This window comes from Trichomycterus rosablanca, chromosome 15 (assembly GCF_030014385.1).
Source record: "Trichomycterus rosablanca isolate fTriRos1 chromosome 15, fTriRos1.hap1, whole genome shotgun sequence".
Lineage (NCBI taxonomy): Eukaryota > Metazoa > Chordata > Actinopteri > Siluriformes > Trichomycteridae > Trichomycterus > Trichomycterus rosablanca.
Genome location: NC_086002.1, coordinates 27,767,850 through 27,794,539, shown reverse-complemented (window position 1 = coordinate 27,794,539; position 26,690 = coordinate 27,767,850). Strand labels below are relative to the sequence as shown.

Genomic DNA, 26,690 nt, shown 5'->3' with positions numbered 1-26,690 from the left:
AAATTCAGTATTAAAGAGAGAAATACATTAATAATAAACAATCTTTTTAAATATGTAGTATAGTTTGAAAATTAGTACAGTAGAGCAGTCTTGCTATTGGTTCTCAGTTCTCAGTTTAAACTCCTCCAGTCTGAAACATCTGAACCTGGGTAGGAATAAACTGAAGGATTCAGGAGTGAAGCTGCTCTCTGCTGGACTGGAGAATCCACACTGTAAACTGGAGATACTGGAGTAAGATTTTCACTTCTAGATAGATACTTTATTAATCCCGAAGGATAAATTTTAAAAAGTATAAAATTATTTACAAAGTTTTATACACATTCATTCATTTACACTAATCACTTCATCCTGGGAAACAATCAGTGTAAACAAATAAACCATCTCAGGGTGACACACACATTCCGAATCATCAACTCAGTTGCTTTCACTTTCATCTGCACTGCAGTCTGGGTAATATTATCAGATCTCCTTCTTGGATTCTACCTACTGCTGCAGGGTGACGTCTTTCATTTCTCTGATTGATCTGATTATTTCTCTCCAGGTTGGATGGTTGTGATCTAACAGAGGAAAGTTGTGAAGTTCTGTCCTCAGTTCTCAGTTTAAACTCCTCCAGTCTGAAACATCTGAACCTGAGTTACAATAACCTGAAGGATTTAGGAGTGAAGCTGCTCTCTGCTGGACTGGAGAATCCACACTGTAAACTGGAGATACTGAGGTAAGATCTTTACTTTCACACTGTAGATACAGAAGATCTGTTTCACTCTAAAGCAAACCAGGCTGTGTGTCTTCTTTTATATGCACACACACTCACACACACTTTTAGATACAATAACTCACACCAGGAGCCACTTAGAGTAGCTAATTTGCCTTCAAATGTTTTTATGTTCAGAAAAAAAAACATAAAATGCAGGGAACTATTGGGAGAACATACAAAACTCTTCACAGACAATAACCAGATAATTGAACCTTGGAGCTCAGGAACTGTGTTGCAGTGCAGTACTCGCTCTACCAGCTGCTCCACCCACCATCCTGATATATTAGGAGTTTAACACCACTAGATCTACTGAAGATCCCACATTTGAACTGTGAAAGTGCATTTCAAATGTGGAATCCATTTTAAGTCTGAAATCACATTTTACACTCACTTTGGAACAATTACAGATTCAGCATCATCAGTTGAACAGCTTTCACTTTCATTTGCAATGCATTCTGGGTAATATTATCAGATCTAATACTTTCTCTGATTGATCTGATTATTTCTCTCCAGGTTGTGGAGTTGTAATCTAACAGAGGAAAGTTGTGAAGTTCTGTCCTCAGTTCTCAGTTTAAACTCCTCCAGTCTGAAACATCTAAACCTGAATAACAATAACCTGAAGGATTCAGGAGTGAAGCTGCTCTCTGCTGGACTGAAGAATCCACACTGTAAACTGGAGATACTGAAGTAAGATCTTCACTTTCACACTGTAGATACAGAAGATCTGTTTCACTCTGAAGCATCATTTTAATAAAAGCAGAACCTTGGTGGATGGTTTGTTTGGGACTCTTTGGAGTCTTCATACATCATCACATCCTATCATGATTGTTTCTTTACTGTAGCTCACTAACTTACCTGAGATTAGATCCTAAACTAGCAGCACCTGAGTTTCTGGTGTTGAACCTGCTGTAGGAATTTATCATGGATGAAGAAAAATGTGATTCAGTAATAACTGCTATTTTTTATCTTCTCAGTGTTCCTCTATACATGAATAAAATGAATTTTGTGGATTAGCTTTTTAGTTAGCAACATTCACAGAGGTAACAGCGACATCTTTAGTATCAAGCCAGTAACGACCAGTAAATCAGTTTTAACCAGAAATCATCAGTTGTGCTTCAGTTAGATCTGAATAGCTGGGGGTTTGATGTTCTAAAATTAAATCAGGTTTTTAATGATTACAAAGTTTTTACATCAGGACTCATTCACTTACATTAACCACTTCATCCTGGTCAGGGGCGTGGTGGGAAACAATCCAAGTATAGTAGAAACACACCCTGGAGTGATGCTGTTTTCATGTGCACATCAGGCAGTAGGTTTCTGAGAGGAGAAACTCGTTCACCTGATTTACTGTTAGAATTAACATACAAATTCTACATTATTATTTGTTGGATTGTTCGGCCATGTTGGAAAAAAGTGTTTACATCACAACTCTGACAGTTCATGTTACATCATCATAAATTTCACTTTGTTCAACTTTAGCTTCTGATATCACAGGGGGTTCATGTGGTGCAACCTGGTGGGAAATTAGCTTTTCCCATAAGAGCCACACCACTTAAAACCAGGAAGTGTGTCTTCAACATAAAATGCAGGGAACTATTGGGAGAACATACAAAACTCTACATAGACAATAACAAAAAAAGATAATTAAACCTAGGAGCTCAGGAACTGTGTTGCATTGCAGTACTCGCTCTACCAGCTGCTCCACCCACCATCCTGATATATTAGGTGTTTGAACACCACTAAAAAAACATCTGATAATGATTCAGACTCCTGTGTGATTATGAAGCATCATTAATTAAACTAGAACTGAAATCTCAGGTTCCATTGGTTGGTGTTTGGGAGGATTTTTGGTTTTGATTGTGTAGATGTTGTAGTGTGATTGTTGCTAAATGATCTACCAGCTAACAAGTTGTTGGAACGATTACTGATTTAGCATCATCAATTCAACTGCTTTCACCTTCATCTGCACTGCAGTCTGGGTAATATTATCAGATTTGCTACATGGATTCCACCTACTGGTGCAGGGTGACGTCTTTCATTTCTCTGATTGATCTGATTATTTCTCTCCAGGTTGTTTGGTTGTAATCTAACAGAGGAAAGTTGTGAAGTTCTGTCCTCAGTTCTCAGTTTAAACTCCTCCAGTCTGAAACATCTGATCCTGAGTTACAATAAACTGAAGGATTCAGGAGTGAAGCTGCTCTCTGCTGGACTGGAGAATCCACACTGTAAACTGGAGATACTGGGGTAAGATCTTCACTTTCACACTGTAGATACAGAAGATCATTCATACAGAAACTGTTATTGATGTGTGTAGGAGTTTGATATTTTACTCATTTTCCCCACACAAGATAAAACACTTTATCATTAATATAATAGAATAGTTTTACATGATGAAGATTTCTCAGTGATGATGTCTGGTTGTGGATCTGAATGGAGATGGAGGAGGAGGTGGGAGAAGATGATGGATGATTTTTATTAAGTTATTTTATTCTGCAGGTTGAGGAGCTGCAGTATTACAGATGAAGGTTTTACTGCTCTGGGTTCAGCTCTGAAATCAAATCCATCATCACGTCTGAGAGAACTGAATCTGGACTTCAATCATTCAGGAGAATCAGGAGTAAAACTGCTCAAAGATCTACAGGAGGATCCACAATGTAACCTGAAGGAACTACAGTGAGTTACTGTTAATTTATACACAGTCACACCAAAACACACACACACATGCACACATTACACACACATGCACACATTACACACACATGCACACATTACACACACATGCACACATTACACACACATGCACACATAACACACACATGCACACATTACACACACATGCACACATTACATACACATGTACACATTACATACACATGCTCACATTACACACACATGCACACATTACACACACATGCACACATAACACACACATGCACACATTACACACACATGCTCACATTACACACACATGCACACATTACACACACATGCACACATAACACACACATGCACACATTACACACACATGCACACATTACACACACATGTACACATTACATACACATTCACACATTACACACACATGCACACATTACACACACATGCACACATTACACACACATGTACACATTACATACACATGCACACATTACATACACATGTACACATTACACACACATGCACACATTACACACACATGCACACATTACACACACATGTACACATTACATACACATGCACACATTACACACACATGCACACATTACACACACATGCACACATTACACACACATGCACACATTACATACACATGCACACATTACACACACATGCACACATTACACACACATGCACACATTACACACACATGCACACACATGCACACATTACACACACATGCACACATTACACACACATGCACACACATGTACACATTACATACACATGCACACATTACACACACATGCACACATTACACACACATGTACACATTACATACACATGCACACATTACATACACATGTACACATTACACACACATGCACACATTACACACACATGCACACATTACACACACATGCACACATTACACACACATGCACACATTACACACACATGCACACATTACACACACATGCACACACATGTACACATTACATACACATGCACACATTACACACACATGCACACATTACACACACATGTACACATTACATACACATGCACACATTACATACACATGTACACATTACACACACATGCACACATTACACACACATGCACACATTACACACACATGCACACATTACACACACATGCACACATTACACACACATGCACACATTACATACACATGCACACATTACACACACATGCACACATTACACACACATGCACACATTACACACACATGCACACATTACACACACATGCACACATTACACACACATGCACACATTACATACACATGTACACATTACACACACATGTACACATTACACACACATGCACACATTACACACACATGCACACATTACACACACATGCACACATTACACACACATGCACACATTACATACACATGTACACATTACACACACATGTACACATTACACACACATGCACACATTACACACACATGCACACATTACACACACATGCACACATTACACACACATGCACACATTACACACACATGCACACATTACATACACATGCACACATTACACACACATGCACACATTACACACACATGCACACATTACACACACATGCACACATTACACACACATGCACACATTACACACACATGCACACATTACACACACATGCACACATTACACACACATGCACACATTACACACACATGCACACATTACATACACATGCACACATTACACACACATGCACACATTACACACACATGCACACATTACACACACATGCACACATTACACACACATGCACACATTACACACACATGCACACATTACATACACATGTACACATTACACACACATGCACACATTACACACACATGCACACATTACACACACATGCACACATTACATACACATGCACACATTACACACACATGCACACATTACACACACATGCACACATTACACACACATGCACACACATGCACACATTACACACACATGCACACACATGTACACATTACATACACATGCACACATTACACACACATTATACACATTACACACACATGTACACATTACACACACATGGACACACTACACACATTACACACACATGCACACACTACACACATTACACACACATGTATACATTACACACACATGCACACATTACACACACATGCACACATTACACACACATGCACACATTACACACACATGCACACATTACACACACATTACACACACATGCACACATTACACACACATGCACACATTACACACACATGTACACATTACACACACATTGTACACACATGCACACATTACACACATGCACACATTACACACACATGCACACATTACACACACATGCACACATAACACACACATGTACACATTACACACACATGTACACATTACACACACATGCACACATTACACACACATGCACACATTACACACACATGCACACATTACACACACATGCACACATTACACACACATGTACACATTACACACACATGTACACATTACATACACATGCACACATTACACACACATGCACACATTACATACACATGCACACATTACACACACATGCACACATTACACACACATGCACACATTACACACACATGCACACATTACACACACATGTACACATTACACACACATGCACACATTACATACACATGTACACATTACACACACATGTACACATTACACACACATGCACACATTACATACACATGTACACATTATACACACATGCACACATTACACACACATGCACACACATGCACACATTACACACACATGTACACATTACATACACATGCACACTTACATACACATGCACACATTACATACACATGCACACATTACACACACATGTACACATTACACACACATGTACACATTACATACACATGCACACATTACATACACATGCACACATTACACACACATGCACACATTATACACACATGTACACATTACACACACATTATACACATTACACACACATGTACACATTACACACACATGGACACACTACACACATTACACACACATGCACACACTACACACATTACACACACATGCACACACTACACACACATGTATACATTATGCACACATTACACACACATGCACACATTACACACACATGCACACTACACACACATGCACACATTACACACACATTACACACACATGCACACATTACACACACATGTACACATTACATACACATGTACACATTACACACACAGGCACACATTACACACACATGCACACATTACACACACATGCACACATTACACACACATGTACACATTACACACACATTGTACACATTACACACACATGTACACATTACACACACATGGACACACTACACACATTACACACACATGCACACACTACACACATTACATACACATGTACACATAACACACACATGCACACATTACACACACATGCACAAACATGTACACATTACACACACATGCACACATTACACACACATGCACACATTACACACATTATACACACATGTACACATTACACACACATGCACACATTATACACACATGCACACATTACACACACATGCACACATTACACTCACATGTACACATTACACACACATGTACACATTACACACACATGTACACATTACATACACATGCACACATTACACACACATGCACACATTACACACACATGCACACATTACACACACGTACACATTACACACACATGCACACATTACACACACATGCACACATTACACACACATGCACACATTACACACACATGCACACATTACACACACATGCACACATTACACACACATGTACACATTACACACACATGCACACATTACACACATTATACACACATGTACACATTACACACACATGCACACATTATACACACATGCACACATTACACACACATGCACACATTACACTCACATGTACACATTACACACACATGTACACATTACACACACATGTACACATTACATACACATGCACACATTACACACACATGCACACATTACACACACATGCACACATTACACACACGTACACATTACACACACATGCACACATTACACACACATGCACACATTACACACACATGCACACATTACACACACATGCACACATTACACACACATGCACACATTACACACACATGTACACATTACACACACATGTACACATTACACACACATGCACACATTACACACACATGCACACATTACATACACATGCACACATTACACACACATGTACACATTACACACACATGTACACATTACACACACATGTACACATTACACACACATGTACACATTACACACACATGCACACATTACATACACATGCACACATTACACACACATGTACACATTACACACACATGTACACTACACACACATTACATGCACATGCACACATTACATACACATGCACACATTACACACACATGTACACATTACACACACATGTACACATTACACACACATGCACACATTACAAACACATGCACACATTACATACACATGTACACATTACACACACATGCACACATTACACACACATGTACACATTACAAACACATGCACACATTACATACACATGTACACATTACACACACATGCACACATTACACACACATGTACACATTACACACACATGTACACATTACAAACACATGCACACATTACATACACATGTACACATTACACACACATGTACACATTACACACACATGCACACATTATACACACATGCACACATTACACACACATGTACACATTACATACACATGTACACATTACACACACATGCACACATTACACACACATGCACACATTACACACACATGTACACATTACAAACACATGCACACATTACATACACATGTACACATTACACACACATGTACACATTACACACACATGCACACATTATACACACATGCACACATTACACACACATGTACACATTACATACACATGTACACATTACACACACATGCACACATTACACACACATGCACACATTATACACACATGTACACATTACACACACATGCACACATTACAAACACATGCACACATTATACACACATGCACACATTACACACACACATGTACACATTACACACACATGTACACATTACACACACATGTACACATTACACACACATGCACACACATGCACACATTACACACACATGTACACATTACATACACATTTACACATTACACACACATGCACACATTACACACATGCACAAACATGCACACATTACACACACATGTAGACATTACACACATGCACACATTACACACACATGTACACATTACACACACATGCACACACATGCACACATTACACACACATGTACACATTACACACACATGCACACACATGCACACATTACACACACATGTACACATTACACACACATGCACACATTACACACACATGTACACATTACATACACATGTACACATTACACACACAGGCACACATTACACACACATGCACACATTACACACACATGCACACATTACACACACATGTACACATTACACACACATTGTACACATTACACACACATGTACACATTACACACACATGGACACACTACACACATTACACACACATGCACACACTACACACATTACATACACATGTACACATAACACACACATGCACACATTACACACACATGCACAAACATGTACACATTACACACACATGCACACATTACACACACATGCACAAACATGCACACATTATACACACATGTACACATTACACACACATTGTACACATTACACACACATGTACACATTACACACACATGGACACACTACACACATTACACACACATGCACACACTACACACATTACATACACATGTACACATTACACACACATGCACACATTACATACACATGCACACATTACATACACATGTACACATTACACACACATTGTACACATTACACACACATGTACACATTACACACACATGGACACACTACACACATTACACACACATGCACACACTACACACATTACATACACATGTACACATTACACACACATGCACACACTACACACACATGTACACATTACACACACATGCACACATTACACACACATGTATACATTACACACACATGCACACATTACAGACACATGTACACATTACACACACATGCACACATTACACACACATGCACACATTACACACACATGCACACATTACGCACACATGCACACATTATACACACATGTACACATTACACACACATTATACACACATTACACACATGCACACATTACACACACATGCACACATAACACACACATGCACACATTACACACACATGTACACATTACACACACATTACACACATGCACACATTACACACACATGCACACATTACACACACATTACACACACATGCACACTACGCACACATGAACACATTACACACACATGTACACATTACACACACATGCACACACTACACACACATGCACACATTACACACACATGCACACATTACGCACACATGAACACATTACGCACACATGAACACATTACACACACATGTACACATTACACACACATGCACACATTACACACACATGCACACATTACACACACATTACACACACATGCACACATTACGCACACATGAACACATTACACACACATGTACACATTACACACACATGCACACATTACACACACATGCACACATTACACACACATTACATACACATGTACACACTACACACATGCACACATTACGCACACATGAACACATTACACACACATGAACACATTACACACACATGTACACATTATACACACATGCACACATTACATACACATGCACACATTACATACACATGTACACATTACACACACATGCACACATTACGCACACATGAACACATTACACACACATGCACACATTACACACACATGTACACATTACACACACATGCACACATTACATACACATGCACACATTACATACACATGCACACATTACACACACATGTACACATTACACACACATGCACACATTACACACACATGTACACATTACATACAGGGCGGCACGGTGGCTAAGTGGGTAACACTGTCGCCTCACAACAAGAAGGTCCTGGGTTCAATCCCCAGGGTGGGGCGGTCATTTCTGCGATATAACCTTGTGAACTGATATGTCTTGTGTAACGAGTCACTACTGTGTCTGTCATAAATGACGTTAAAATCCGAATAAACAAACATTACACACATGCAATGTATAAATTGTGTAAAATGCCCTATCATTGTTCCACTGTGTGTGTGTGTGCTGGTGTTTATTCTAGTTCTGATTGTGTTGAGTCTGATAGGTGACTGAAACATCTGATCATGTCTGATCTCTTCTACAGGTTCTGATTCTAACACACATTGAATTATGAGATGAAGATGATGAGCAGTGGAGATAAACACCCATCTACTCTTCACACTGGGATTCTACATGGTGACACTTTGTTTAGCTTCCTACTGCTCAAATCTGTAAACATGCTTTTTGTACAAGAAGGTGTGCTCCTCTCATGACATCACTTCCTGTACAAGATCAATACTCATAAACCCACTCTGAAGTGCTGATGGACTAATAATAATAATAATATCTATTATACATTATTTTAATTATTATTATAATTAATTTTTTTGGGAAATAAATTTATTTTTGCATTTGTCACTTGTATGTATTGTACTAATTAATATTAAAGATATAAACACAAAATGTTTTTAAACAATGGTCTCATTTATTGAAAGAACAATGATGTGTGGCCCTATGGGGAAAAGTAACTGCACCCTTAGCTACTAAATCAACCAGTTAATCTAAACATCACTTAAATCTACCAGTTTGAAAAGGAATACAAAGCCATTGCTAAAGCTCTGGAACTCCCACAAACCACAGTGAGAGCCATTATCCACAAATGGAAAAAACCTTGAACAGTAGTGAATTTCCTAGGAGTGGCCGGTTTAATAAAAACTTCATGAAGAATGAATTGATGACTCTTACAGGAGGCTAAAAAAGAACACAGATGAACATCTTGAGATCTGCAGGTCTCAGTTAAGATCAATGTACACCATTCCACTAAAATAAAGACACTGGACAAAAATGATGTTCATGAGAGAATTGCAAGGAGCAAAACTACTGCTGACTGAAAATAACACAAAGGCTCGTCACATTTAGGTGTGTTTCCCTCTAATATGTTCAGTTTAGTAAAGAATCAGAAATAATCAGTGCATTAAAATGTGCAGGAAATGCCACCATTACATTAGTCTCCTGTACATTGTGTTGTTTTAACTTATTTTCACTTGATCAGATATAAAATTTGAGGGGCACAAACTTTTGCAGAAGGCTGTATATGATAAACACAGTGTCAGGCATGTATAAATAAATAAAGCTTTTTGTTCTCCATGTTCCTCACAATATTGAACTTTTTAGGTGTCACGTCTTCAAAAGACACAATAACAAAAACCTTTTATTTGTATTAGTTGGTTACAGGTAAAATTGCATTTTGTTTGATTACGTTTGCTTGTACACTTTATAAATGAAAAAAGGTGAAGAACAAGATTGTTACATACACTATTGTACATTAAGAAATGTTGCAGTATATTGAATAAACAGCTCTTTTAATTTCCCTCAGTCCAGCGGAGAGATTCCACATTCTACTATTCTATGTAAATATAACTACTAGTACATATTATTATTATTATTAATATCATAATGAATTATGATTTAAACCCATTTACAGAGGTGTGGACGTTTCAAAAAAGACAACTATACACTGGGAAAAAAAACAATTCTTTAAATTAACTTGATATTAATGTGTACATCAGTCCCACATGATCAGAATATGGCCAACTGATATCATTTTCCTTGTCAAGACAAAATATTTCATTCACATTTAAACTATTTAAATGAATCATGTTGATGCAAGATATTATTTCCCATTACTGTAAAATCAAGTTACTGTGTAACGCTAAAGCAATTTCATCATGTCACAAATTGTAATGTCAGCTACATTTTAATTGCCATTATTTAAAGGTATAATGTAACTCTGAAGTAATTTCATTATGTTCATGGTACCATAATTAGGTCTGAAAATCTAACTTGTTTTATTAAAATGAACTTCATTCAATCAGCCACAGCAGCTCCTCTGCAGCTTCTACAGATCCACTGTGAAGAGCATCCTGACAAGCTGCATCACAGTCTGGTACGGCAGCACCACTGCTGCTGAACACAAGACCCTTCAGAGAGTGGTGAAAACTGCCCAGCACATCACAGCAACTGCACTCCCAACCATACTGGACATTTACAACAAGAGATGTGTGAGAAAAGCCAGCAATATATCCTCTGACCTCACACACCCCAGCCACTTCCTGTTTCAGCCACTGCCATCTGGAGAGACGTACCGTAACATCTGAGCCAGAACCACCAGATTTAAGAACAGTTTTTATCCACGAGCATTTAAACTGTTTACACCTGCAATACCAACCAGAACATGAACATATACAATACTGACTGTTACAATCCAACCCTGCACCCTAAACGTTACAGTTACTTAACATCTTCATACACTGAGCTCCACCAGCTCATGGAACTTTATATCTGAGTTGTATTTTAACAGAATTAAGTGTATATCTGTATGTACGAGGGTTCTTCAAAAAGTTTCTGCACTTTTTAAAACTGTATTTATTACAAAAAAAAGTACATCACCTTCTGATGCATTATTCAGCGTCGTACCAACTTTTTAATGCCATCAGCAAAAAATGATTTTGGTTCAGTGTGTAGCCACTGATGCAGCGCTGCTTTCACATCATCATCACATGAAAATCTTCTTCGCCTTGAAGCTTCTTTTAGCATCATAACTAGTGTAAGAGACTCTTCTGTGGTGTAGTGTGCTGACAATGGGTCTGTTTAACATCGAACTTATAAAGGAGGTTATTCAGACACAATACTTAGATTACTTAGACAGCCATTATGTCACCACAGCTTTTACTTACTAAGCCAACACAGTTAGCCTCAGGTCATTTAAACCACCTGCATTTACACATAAATGACACTCGTACACCTTTATAGAAACGAAAAATCAATAAAAATCGATTTACATTTGAAAAAAACTCGTACGTTTTCCTGCATTTGTCCGCTAAGGAAGAAAGGACGCTCTCTGTTTATTCAGTCACTTTAGCACTTTGAATTAAGGAAGCACGTTATGGCATCGAAGAATTTGCACAGCCTTGACGACATAAAAATGTCAGGATGACATAAAATGCTGTCTATGTAGTGAGCTCATGTTTGATGTATGTGTTTTAGTTTCAAGTGCATTTTGTCCCTTTAGGGATTGCATAGTCAAAGGAAAAGTGCGCTTCTCTACACACGTGATCGTCTCTCTATAATCTGTGCTCAAATAAACAAGCCAGTAATAAAATATGCTCCTGATAATATACAATTCTAGCAAAAAAAAAAAAAAAACAACCCCATTGTCAATAATTAAAACTTATCTAGGTTTCTCATAACTGTGAATCACTTACATCTACCTTTTGATCAATAATTGTTCAGAGCCTCCTCCCTAGTTAGGTGTCCTCCTCTCTTTCAGAACAGCTGCATCAGAGGGGGTCCAGCTGAGACAGAAGCTTAGACTGAAGTGGGATGGTGGTGATTCTTTTGAATTCTGCATTTATCAGCCCACTGGGATATTTCTCAGTGTATTTAACAGTTCAAAAATAAATCTAATGTTTCTGAAAAATGACAATGTTTTGTAAGGATCCTGTGGCGACTGTTAAACGATGTCACAGTTTACAGCGTCACAGGCCTTATTAACCATTAATATTATTAATAATGAACAATTACTAACGTTAACTCGGCTAATGTTAGCCTCTGACTGATGTCATGAACAGTGTGAGCGAGATCACCACTATCCACAGATTAGCTACAATGCTAGCGCCGTGGTGTCGTAAATGTACCTAAACTTTGCTCTTGACCACAGCAGGTTCATAAAGACAATGACTAACGTAGCTTTTAAACATGAAACTCACAGTCATTTGTGAAACGGAACGTTTACTTGTTTTACTTTGGATAAAATTGCCATGATGCAGTGGAAAATACTGTCTGTAAAAACTATTTACAGTATTTCACTGTGTGGTATGTGGTTAATAACTGTAGAAATGATGGGCTCTCTCCTCCATCTCTCACTGAAAGCTCTTCAACAAACGCTTAAAAGAGTAAAGAGTCTTAAGCTGTTATCCTTAACCATATGGTCACTGCCTCGGCCTAAGTGAATATGGTCATGTAGTTATTTTTATTACTTAAGTAAATATATATGACATTTGGTAATGTGAAAAAAAAAACATATAGCATACAGTGAGTGATATAAATGTTATATCAATGTTTGATTTCAAAGTGACAGGGTCGTCATGGTTTATGACCACTGACTTCAGATATCAGCAGTAATTGGACATATTCTGGAATGTCGTGAATCGTCCATGTCACTGTGTGTGTGTGTGTGTGTGTGTGTGTGTGTGTGTGTGTGTGTGTGTCACTAGTACAACCTGTAGCACTTATGAAGCTTTTCTCTTTCCTGCTCTTTTTAGACGCTCCCTTGGTTGGTTTGTCCCCGCAGATGAACGTCGCAGTTAAGCAACAGCGTCAACCAACGATGAACCGAGATCATTTTCACATCTGTCTGATTGCTGTTTGTTCCTGGCTTACTTGCAGAATCAATTCGTGCAGTTTGAATGGTTGTTGGATGTTTATTGGCTGAAAACGAGACGAAAGAAGCTCGGACATCAGGCGAACATCCAGTGGAAAACTTGGCGGCATGACAAAAGAAATCTTCTTCGGGCTGAAATGGCAGCACACACCGCATCCAGGATCATCCAGCTGTGCGTCTCTCTGTACATGCAGATGCTGGAAGTAGTGCAAGGTGAAGGTAAGTACAAGTTTAGTTATGTGCGCCTGATTTGTTCCAGACAAACTCTTTGGTTTTCCTAAAAGACATTCTCAACCTCATTTCATATGTGTAATGTTGTACAGGTGTTGTTAACGTGTTGTACACACACACACACACGCACACGCACTAAATACTGTATTGTACCACTGTGACGGTATTACTTGCACAATATTGCAATTTGCAAAGTTTGTGCATGTTTAGAAACTTGAAAATAATAAAAAAAATATTCCTATGGTAAAGTTTGTTATGTAAATACAATTATTAAAAGCTTTGTAATGTTTTTAAAGCGCTAATGCCCGTTTCGCGTCCAATCTACACTGGATAGTTCCGTGGAATCGGTTCGTTTAATTGAACACGTCGATGAATCGACTCTTTATTGTTTTAGCGTGGAATCGGTACACTGACTCAGATCGACTCCTAGAATGAAACCAATTATTATTATTATTATTATTATTAGTTGTTATGAGTTTTGTTATTAAATATCTGCTTTTAAGAACTTTTTAAATGTAATGAAATATCATGATGTCAGACACGTTTCTGATTTCATGAAATGATTCGGTGATGAACACGTGACCGGTACTCGGGTTGGTAAAGGCAGAGCCCTTAGTAACCGCCTTCAGTAGTGTTTCTGCTTCTCTGCGAGTTAGACGTGTTTTCAAGCGCTCAACACATTTCTCTGTTTTTTTACAGTTTTGACAGTACAAAACCACATGGACCTTGTCAAATTCCTGCCTAACATCACTGAGGGAAGTCTCAGGAAGGTGGCGTGCGCGGCTGGTGTGCTGCTTTTAAGTTCAGCCGGCTTGATTTATTACCGGCGTTGGCGCAGAGCCAACCCGCCACCTGAGCTCTCTGAGCCGGCCACGAATGGTAAACAACACACCCCCCCCTCCCCGGTCCGTTAGCATCGCATTACTTCATATTCATTTTTTTGTGTGTGTATGTGTTCATTCTTAAGGTCGACACGCCAAACTGGCAACTGGTGGCCGCTGACCCACTGCCCACAGAGGAAGCCGTGATTCCGGTAGTGGTTCTTGTACTTTAGATTAGGGATGGGAGAGATGTGATGGTCATTACTTGTGACACAGTATTAGTGAATGAAATGGTTGTGGTTTAATGGGAGGCCCTAAAGGGCCACGGATTCAAAACCCAGTCGAGGCCCAGTGATGGGTCAGGGTCCCTCTCGTCTCGAATTTGTATTGTTTAGGTTGTTCGATGTGTGCGATGACACTGTTTTGAAAAGAAAGATTTCTGATCTCTGTGCCGTCATTTTACAGCATTCTGGCAACTGCGAACTGCAGAGCGCATCCAGAATAATCCGGTTCCTCTCTACCGAACGTCACCGTTCTCAGTCTGAGGTATTCGAATGTGTTGCAGTGTTGCAGGCGTAACACAAACGTGTCCTCCAGTTCATGACTACTAATCTATGCTTTTGTGTTTGTTTATGTAGTCAGTGCAGCTCAGACGATGCTTTGTGTGCGTGGTACAAGGCTCAGAGATCCAGCAGTGGTTGTTCACCACTGCTGACACCTGCCGTGTTAATCATCTGGTAAGAGCACATCGTTCACGTTCCAGCTTTGTTTCGATTAGACGAGGATTTGTGTGCAGTCGTATGTTTTGAGTTTAAGTTGAAATACTCTTTTTTTTTTTTTTGCAGGGCTTCCCCTACTACACCGCCGGTGAGGTTTCATTCACCGGCATACAGGTGAGAGCCTGTCTATACAGGTGCTTAAACCTTGTGTGAAAAGTGCACATTTGTCTAAATGATGCAATATCTTCCTTTCAGAGTATTTCTGGAACGGTGACTGCTTTCGTGTCCTGTCGCCGCTTGGAGACCCTGGTGAATGTCCTGCTGGAGGACCGTGTGGTAAATTCGTGACACTGCCCAGATGTGATGCATTTTTGTCTCCGGTTTGTCCAACATGTTGACATTGGTTTTATTCTCAGCAAAGCTTCCACGAGGTGACCAGGGACTGCAGGCAGCTGTGGGCCGATGGACAGGAGGACGCCGCTCACTGCGTGAAGAGCTCCACCTTTTATACGCCGGACATGGACTCCGAGACCGACTCTGATGGCAGTGAGGAGAGTCTGTCTCCTGAGGAGAGCGAGGTGCCATTTATCAGGTATAGGATCGTCATTCTTCAGGTCATTCTAGTAGTATTTTATAAATGGCTGACAGAGTTTCGCAGAAAGACTCATTCTGACATTGTTCTTTAGCTGCCACCTCCAAGACTGCGGCATCACAGGCGTCGCCCTGAAGCTGCCTGCGCTCCGTGAGGCGTTCTCTGTGAGTACACCCTGAACCTCTCCCGTCTTTCCGATCGCCAGATGTTACCACACTTACAGATTTCCTTCTGTTCTGACCTTGTGCTTCATCTCCTGTTCAGACCCTGTTGACCAGCGTTCACCTCCAGAACTTGCTGTTTGTGAGCGGCAAAGAGCTGGTGATGCACCTAGCAGCTCTGAACAAGCAGGTGACTGACTTCACCAGGTTACCTGAAGCAGTGACCTAAAGAAACAAAGCGGTGTGTGTATTAAGAATGGGATTCTTTTTTGGACAGGATGTGCTGGAGGTGCAGCTTTCCTACGAGGCTCTGATTCGCTTGCTAAAAGGAGCAGCCAATCAGAGCTCAGTCGAGCTGGAGATGCTGGAGGTACAGGTAAAAACAAAAGGTTTCTCTGTATAGAGGTACCTACCAGCCCCAAAGTTCCACAGCTGGATTCATATTAGGATTGTTCTTAGTTTTATTATTATTATTATTATTATTATTATTATCATTATTATTATTTTAACTTTCTACTTTCAGCTACACTTGAACTTTCTGGACGTGCTGTATGAGCTCGTCCTCTTCGGCTGGTTCCTGTACGACTCTGCGCCAGAGTTTGTAAGCGACTTATCAGCAGCTTTTATCTGGTCCTATGATCAATCTCCATGAAGTAAGAGTTTATTATTCTTCCTCTTCAAAGATGGATGGAGGATTCTTGGACCAACTTTTCCAGCACATCATGAGTTGGGACCCTGAGATCTGGGAGCCTGTAGCCCAGCGGTGCTTCACGGTTCTTCAGGTAAAGTGTCCGACATTTCACCTCACCCCACGTTACACATCATGAAGGAGAGTTTTTATTCTCAGTGATGCTATGTTGGAAATTGTGTGTGCGTGCGTGCGTGCGTGTGTGTGTTTTGGTTAATAGGATCAGCTGACGGAGTTCCTCCGAGTGGTTTTCTCGCAGCCACTAGAGCTTTATGAAGATCCTAAAGGCCTGGCTCATGTGGTGCTGGAGCTCCTGAAGCGGCACGTCCGGCAGATGCTGCAGACCACGAAGAAATACTGAGCAACCCTTTAGTCTCTTCCTGTCTTCATTTTTACACATAGATAGAATGTTTAGATTTAACAGCTCACTTTATTAGGAACACTCTTGTTATCAGGTTCTTGTTGCTCAGGTTTCTCAAAGGTGGTAAGTATGCCGTTTTTTTTTATCATTTTTATAATGAAGATACACTAACGTTATTCGTGCTTCTCTTTCACAGGTTTATTAGAGTATTTTAGAGCTCTTTAGTCAGTTTTATTACCACTGATCATCATAATGCTTGTAAGATATTTAGTGTGATTCATGTCAAGTTGTTTATGAATGATAGTGATTCCACAATAGAAATGAATTATTTAGAGATGTGTTTTGGGTTAAAAGCATTTTAGTACGTACATTTCCTTTTGCAAACTTGTGTATTGTTTGTTTAGTAGGGTCTTAACGTCATGTTTTACACTTTTGGTTCCATTCATGACACGAACAGTTGTTACACACATTACACCAGGTACACTTAGTTTATATCAAACACAGTCTCGGACAACCGAGTGTCTCCAGTTCACCTCACTCGCATGCCTTTGGACTGTGGGAGGAAACTGGCGCACCCGGAGGAAACCCACACGGACACGGAGAGAACATGCAAACTCCACGCGGAAAGGACCGCCCCACCCGGACCTTCCTGCTGCGAGGCGACAGCGCCACACACTTTGCCACCGCGCCGCCCACTCGTGTATTGTGTTTTTAATTCTTAGTTAAATAAACTGCTTTTGAATCAATGTGTTCGCTGTGTCTCATTTTTATTGACAAAATGTACAGTTACGTTTGAGATCACATTCTGGTCTGGTTCTATGTCTGATTCTACAAGCCCAAATCAGAAAGAGTTGGGACAGTGTGGAAAATGCATATCAAATACAAACACAGAGCTCCTCACATTTATTTTGACTTGTATTTCACTGCAGACAGGATGAGCCTGAGATATTTTGTGTTTTGTCTCGTCAACTTCTTCTTTTCAGTCATGACTAAAAGTCCATTCGTGCATTTCAGGCCTGCAACTCAGCTGAGAACGTACGCATATAAAGAGAAATGATCAAAATGACCCTTTAAAATGGACCCATTTTGCCCAGCAACATTCGAGGAAACCAGTCACTGCAGTCAACCTGACCCAAACCACAGGGTCGGATCTCATGTGACAACAACGCTTTTCACAAAAATGATTCTGTTCATGCAAACATGCACTGATAAGTGAATCTGACACTGATCTCCTAAAGTTCTAGTCCAGTGCTCATCAACAGGAACACATTTTTCATGCTTTTAAAAAGGAGCAGCACATCACCGCTGTCTAAAACCCCTTTGCTGGCAGCAACACTTGTGTCTGTCCAAAGATCTCTCCTTGTTCTGTACACCCAGGAAGAAATTGTACTGTGAAATTTCATAGTAAAGCTGTGAAATATTTTACAGTTCTACTATGGAGTTTTGATGGCAATTTGGCCACTTCATGGTTTTACTGTGAAATTTCATAGTCATGTAGTTGACAGTTCCACTATGAACTTTCACATTAAAACCATGAATTATTTCACAGTTTTACTATAAAACAAAAGTTCATAGTAAAACTGTGAAATATTTTACAGTTCTACTATGAGTTGATGGCAATTTGGCCACTTCATGGTTTTACTGTGAACTTTCATAGTAATCCGCTACAAACTAGCACAGTTCGACCATGAATTATTTTACAGTTCTACTATAAACAATTTCATAGTAAAACTGTAAACCTGATTCTTTTACTGTGACCTTTAACAGTTTCACTGCAAACTTGTTAAACAGTTTTACTCTGAACTTGGTTTACTTTGACTGTAATTACTGTACTTTGACATCAATTATACAATACAACACAATGTACAGATCTCACAACTCAGAATTGTATCTTTGGCTCTTTGCCATTTATTTTGCCAGGCTGAACAGCACAAACAGAGATGAACACTGCTCGACTGTGATCAAATAATAGAAACTGAAATATTTATCAATGAATAACTAAGAAAAAAAAAAAGCGTTCACGTTCGATCAGCACCTGTTTTAAGCTGATTGTGGTGGTGCTCCGGTACCTTTAAGTGTGCTGCAGCCGTGTCGCATCGTTGGTTACGTCATTACGCTGACTCGTTGTTCGGCGTTAGCGATAGTCTTTAAATTCACGGTGCGGACACGACCAGTGGAGCAAGCTCGGGCTGTTTCACGCAGTTCCGCCTGGCCATCAGGATTGGTTTTGCTGTTATTGCTCGTTCGCGAGCGATCCTTTTGTGGAGGCAACGGTTGGTATTTTCACGTTTCTCTCTGGAGGGAATTCCGTTCGGTGGCCTGCGTTCTGAAGTGGCTCCTTTGGGCTCTATCTGTGCTTTGCAGTGGTTTATTCAGTTCGCTTTCTCCCCGCGTTCTGGATCCATACTCGTGACTTTTGTCTCCGAGACCAGCTGGGTATTCGGGTTTGGTGTACATTAATATTGGACTTTAGGCTGCCAGGTGCTCTCATCTCTCCTCTACTGGGCTTATAACCAGCTTTGCATCGTCGGGCTCCACTCCGGCTGTTGTTCTGCTTTCATTGTGTTTTTATTATAGTATATTTCCACGCTGTTGCTTGTTTTGGATTGTGGCGGCATCCCACTGGGAGGGGCCGTGTGCCGCCATTTCAAACAGCAGCGTGTGTGGGTTAACTTTAATTAGTGTATGTGTGAGGGTGTGTGGGGTGGTAAGTGGGTATTAACCACTCGTTATCGAGTATGTTGTTTTTGTGATTTGGTTTATTTTATTTTATCGTTTGATGATTGATTTATTTAGTTATTTTCTGGGTTATGATTTCTTTGGTTGATTTTCTTTTTGATTTCTATATACATTCTGTGGGGCAGTGGTTGGGTTTTCAGGGCCTGTGTGGGCCTCACCTTTGTTCCTCACGACTTGCTGGGTTGGTAATGGTGCCTTGCTGTGCCCTCTTGGGGATGTGATATTTGCTTGGGGTGTATAGCTTACCGTGTGTGTGTGCTGTCACTGTTTTGTAAATTGCTTTACTGCTGGTCCCGTGGGCTCAGCTATTCCCGGCGGGTACTGTATAGTGTTAATCATATTTTCTGTTTTCTTTTCTCTTTCTCTTTGGCAGGATTGGGGACGATCAGTAGTGGGGGCCAACCCAGTGGTGGTGGGTATCCGGAGTTCACCTTTATGGTAGTGTAGCGTCACTTGGGTGTACAGTGCAGTGTAGATCACGTGTGGTCCTTTCGACCCACTCCGTAAGTACGGTCCTCCTGCTGTTAAGCCCTCTCTTGCCTTTCTTCTTTTATTATTTTGATTTTCTAGTATTGGTGTTTGTTCTGTATGTTTGGTATGTTGACGTGTTATCCTGGTGGGCTTACCTCTAACCATACCCGCAGTAGTGTGTAAATAAGTGAGTATGTGTGTGTGTGTTTGGGTGTAACCATTTTAACAAAAGATTTAAGAATATATTGTGAATACGCTTGAAAGTAAATAAATATGTATACGATTAGAAATAGAACCCTGTCTCTGTCTTGATTGCACGGACTTGTTTGCTATTGGGCGGGTATCTTGTGAACTTTGGAAACCGTGATCAATTTGGGGCGTTTGTAATTATAAACTCTTTTCCCCTCGGGGGCCTATACCCCCCGGGGGTGGCGTTGTCGAAAGTACCTTCCGGGTTTCCGCCATCTATCACAAATTGGCGTTGGTCGGCAGGATATGCATGAAAGCAGAGACATTGGTTCTGTTATCTGTTGTTTCATGTTTGTAATATAAAGTTGTTATATGGTTGAATGAATGAGCATCGCTGAGTGAGTGGCGTGAGTTTTTTTTTCTTTTAGAAGCAGAACAGCAGCCGGTGCTGGGAGCCTGTAGTCCCTTGGAGCTCTGCCCAGTTATTTTTCGTGAGTTTTTGAATACGTAAAAATTTGTTTGGTGCCTTCGTATAACATGTCGGAGGAAACGCAACAACTTAGGGACCAGTTGGCCCAGTTGAGAGCTGAACATGAGCGCTTAAAGGCGGCTCGCTCTGACCAAGCTATAGATGCGAGTACGTCCAGGGCTAGTGCTCCAACTGTATCCACTACCGAACGTCTAGTCTTTATCCCTAGGGAAAAGAAGTGCCCAGTGTTTAGGGGAAATGTAGGCATAAGTATCGAGGCGTGGAAGGAGGAAGCGGAGGCCTGTATGCGGGCTCGTTGCTTGTCTACCATTGACAAAGCCTATTTTCTTTTTGATAATTTGGAGGGCGAGGCGCGGGAAGAGATTCGATATAGGTCCAGGGAGGAAAAAGAAAACCCGGAGACCATTTTTGGCATCTTGCAGGAGCTTTACTGTTGTCCACAGTCATACGTTGCCTTGCAGGAGGCATTCTTTTCTCGGAAACAGCAAGAGGGGGAGTCGCTTCTTGAGTTTTCTATCGCCTTGATGACCCTAATGGATAAGGTTAGACGGAGCGCGCCCGAGGGGATTCTTAATGCAGATGTTATTCTGCGTGATCAGTTTGTGGAACATGTTAGTGAGGGTGCTCTGCGTCGTGACTTGAAAAGCTTCATCCGGACTAAACCGTTGGCCACGCTGATTGAGGTTCGTAAGGAAGCAATTCGTTGGGAACGGGAGGGCTCGGCTGAACCCCTACGGCCGCGTAGTTGCTCTTTACCCTCCAGCGATCGAGTCTTCGGGGTCCCTGGTACATCTTGTTCCGTGAGTAGTGATTCTCGCGGTGGGCCCCCGACAAGGTCTGATATGGAAAAATTACAGGCTGACGTGGCAAAGCTTATGGAGTTGGTGCAACAACAACAGGCTCAGCTTCAGAGTCTTTCTCACGGTGCGGCTGCACGGGGGGAGCCACAGAGGCGTGGTCGATCTCCCTGGGAAGGACCTATCATCTGCAGACGCTGCCGTCAATCAGGCCACTATGCTGGGGACTGTGACGGGGAGCGAGTGGTGGGCCCCCACCAGTCCCTCCTAATAGAGGCCCTAGGCCTCTTGAGCATCGGCCTCCCCACCTGAATCAGCCATCGGAAAACTGATGCCCGCCGGACTGAAGAGTCACAGTCCGGAGGGGGCTTTTCTTGGCTCAGGCACTGCGTTTGATCCCCTTACTGTTGCTAATGCTTTACTTTCCAACTGTCCACATTTGCTTGTCTTGATGGGTGGGGTTCATGTTCCATGTCTTATTGACACAGGGTCTATGGTGTCGACCATCACTGAAAGTTTCTTCTCGGCCCATTTTGAACCTCTGGGGCAGGAGCGTTTACAATCATGTCATTGGTTACAACTTCGAGCCGCTAATGGTCTAGAGATTCCATATTTGGGCTATTTGGAACTAGATGTCGAGCTCTGTGGAAAAAGTATGCGTGACTGCGGTGTTCTGGTTGTTCGTGACCCCTTGGGGGGCATGGCCGCTAAAATTCCAGGGGTTCTTGGCATGAATGTGATTAGTAGGTGTTATCAGGAACTGTTCGGGCAACATGGCCCCACGCTTTTCGATCTTCCATCTGTGTCTACAGCCCCACAGCCGGTGGTGAGAGCGTTGCAGCACTGCCATCAGGCTGAAGTCCAGCCTATGATCAGGACCAGTGGCACTGTGAACGTTGGGGGTCGAAGGCCGTGGCGGGTTCCGGGGGGGACTATGAAGTTGATCCCGGCCACCTGTCCCGAGTGTCATTCTGGATTCGGCACGCTTTTCGAGCCCGCAGATTGTGGATTGCCAGGGGGGTTGCTGGTTTCTCCAGCCCTTGTGCAAGTGACGCGTGGTTCCGTGCAGGTCCCTGTAGTCAACGTTGGTTGTACGGACATTTTGCTCTACCCCCGTACTAGGCTTGGACTTCTGAGCACTGTGTCCATTGTTAGTTTGCCACGAGATGTGGTGGAGGTTCATTCGGTTACTGCCACTATTTGTTCCCAATCGCCTGCCCCGTTGTCAGTGGAGGAACAAATTGGGGCTGTGGATTTGTCGCCCCTGTCTGCCGAGGAACAGGCAGAGGTTCGTGCACTGCTTTTGAGGTATTCCTCAGTCTTCTCTGCCCATGAGGGAGATTTGGGGTGTACTACCTTAATTTCCCACGATATCCCAATGTTAGATCAGACCCCGGTCCGACAGCGCTATAGGCGCATTGCTCCTTCCGACTACGAGGCTGTGAAAACTCACATCAACCAGCTTCTCCAGGCGAAGGTCATAAGAGAGAGCAGTAGTCCATTTGCTTCTCCCCTGGTTCTAGTTAGGAAAAAGGATGGAAGCTTACGGCTTTGCGTGGATTATCGCTTGTTAAATGCGAGGACTCGGAAGGATGCCTTCCCTCTTCCTCGAATTGAGGAGACGTTGGACATGTTGGGGGGTGCCCGCTGGTTTTCCACAATGGATTTAGCCAGTGGGTACAACCAAGTCCCCGTGTCGGAGGGCGATCGGGCCAAGACGGCATTTTGTACACCGTTCGGGTTGTTCGAATGGAACAGAATGCCGTTTGGGCTTTGCAACGCGCCGGGCACGTTTCAAAGATTGATGCAACGTATGTTCGGCGACCAACAGTGTCAGTCTGTTCTGCTGTATCTTGACGATATCGTGATCTTTTCGTCCACCGTAGCACAACATCTACAACGCCTGGAGATGGTTTTGACCCGGTTGCAGGCAGAGGGACTGAAGGCCAAGCTGGGGAAGTGTGCGTTTTTCAAACCCGAGGTTCGTTACTTGGGGCATGTGATTTCCCAGCAGGGGGTCTCCACCGACCCTGATAAGGTGGAAGCAGTTTCAAAATGGCGGCGACCTACCAACGTGTCTGAGCTTCGCTCATTTCTTGGCTTCGCCAGCTATTATCGACGTTTCGTCGAAGGTTTTGCAAAATTGGCGGCCCCATTACATCGGTTGGTAGCTGGATTAAGCGGGAGCCGATCCAGACGGGCCTCAGGGCAGCAGTTTCAGGACGCCTGGTCGGGGGAGTGTGAGGTAAGTTTCGACGGGCTTAAAAATAAGCTCGTCGCTGCACCAGTACTGGCGTATGCGGACTTTAGCCGGCCATTCATCCTGGAAGTAGACGCAAGCTATAGTGGCTTAGGTGCGGTACTTTCTCAGGAGGTGGATGGCAAGGTTCGGCCTGTTGCGTACGCCAGTAGGACCTTGAGACCGACGGAGCGAAACATGAGCAATTATAGCTCCATGAAACTTGAGTTTCTTGCCCTAAAGTGGGCGATTACAGAGAAATTCCGGGAGTATCTCCTGGGGCAGAAGTGCTTAGTTTACACAGATAATAACCCTTTGAGCCATCTCACCTCTGCGAAGCTAGGGGCCGTAGAACATCGATGGGCTGCACAGTTAGCCTCGTTCGATTTTGAACTTAAATACCGATCAGGAAAGTCCAACCGTAATGCCGACGCGCTTTCGCGGCAATACCAACCTGATGGAGAGGGGGCAGGTGACCTGGCCTCAGGGACGGCGGTCCCCAGGTTGCTGCAACAGGTAGCGGCTTGGGGAGACCGCGTTACAGCTTCCCAGTTGGTGGTCTCGGTATTGCCATCCCATGCTTCCCCAGATTTGCGCGCTTTACAGGCAAGTGACCCTATTATTCAGTCGGTCCTGGTCTTTTGGAAGGATCGTAGGCGGCCAAATCGTGAAGAAAGGGAAACCCTTTCGCCCTTGGCTCTCGTCCTGTTGCGCCAGTGGGATCGGTTAGTCGAAAATGAAGGGGTGCTTTATCGACGTGTTCTGCACCACAGTGGTCGCGAGGAGTGCCGTCAGCTGCTTCTGCCAGCTGTTTTGCGGTCAGAGGTCCTGCAACAACTCCATCAACAGCATGGCCACCAAGGGGCTAATCGGACCCTTGAGTTGGTCCGGCAGCGGTGTTACTGGCCACGAATGTTTGCAGAGGTGCGCCAGTGGTGTGAGGAGTGCCCTAG

General features: G+C 41.9%; 2 protein-coding genes across 2 annotated transcripts in view; both read left to right on the top strand.

Moving 5' to 3' along the window:
* The window catches only part of LOC134328708 (NACHT, LRR and PYD domains-containing protein 3-like), a 32,401-nt gene extending 21,175 nt beyond the window's left edge, over positions 1–11,226 (top strand). Inside the window, exons 8-12 of the mRNA XM_063009888.1 lie at positions 542–715; positions 1,268–1,441; positions 2,825–2,998; positions 3,251–3,427; positions 10,902–11,226. Coding sequence (XP_062865958.1) covers positions 542–715; positions 1,268–1,441; positions 2,825–2,998; positions 3,251–3,427; positions 10,902–10,908 — 706 coding nt within the window. The 3' untranslated portion in view covers positions 10,909–11,226. The remainder of the gene's footprint in view (positions 1–541; positions 716–1,267; positions 1,442–2,824; positions 2,999–3,250; positions 3,428–10,901) is intronic.
* A 5,419-nt stretch (positions 11,227–16,645) lies between these two features.
* Positions 16,646–19,119, top strand: LOC134328455 (uncharacterized). The gene is made up of 11 exons (XM_063009549.1): positions 16,646–16,837; positions 16,930–17,028; positions 17,137–17,184; positions 17,266–17,346; positions 17,427–17,602; positions 17,697–17,766; positions 17,867–17,953; positions 18,041–18,139; positions 18,287–18,364; positions 18,447–18,545; positions 18,672–19,119. Exons 1-11 carry the CDS (start codon positions 16,646–16,648, stop codon positions 18,810–18,812), a joined length of 1,170 nt encoding a protein of 389 aa, XP_062865619.1. The 3' UTR covers positions 18,813–19,119.
* The last annotated feature ends 7,571 nt before the right edge of the window (positions 19,120–26,690 follow it).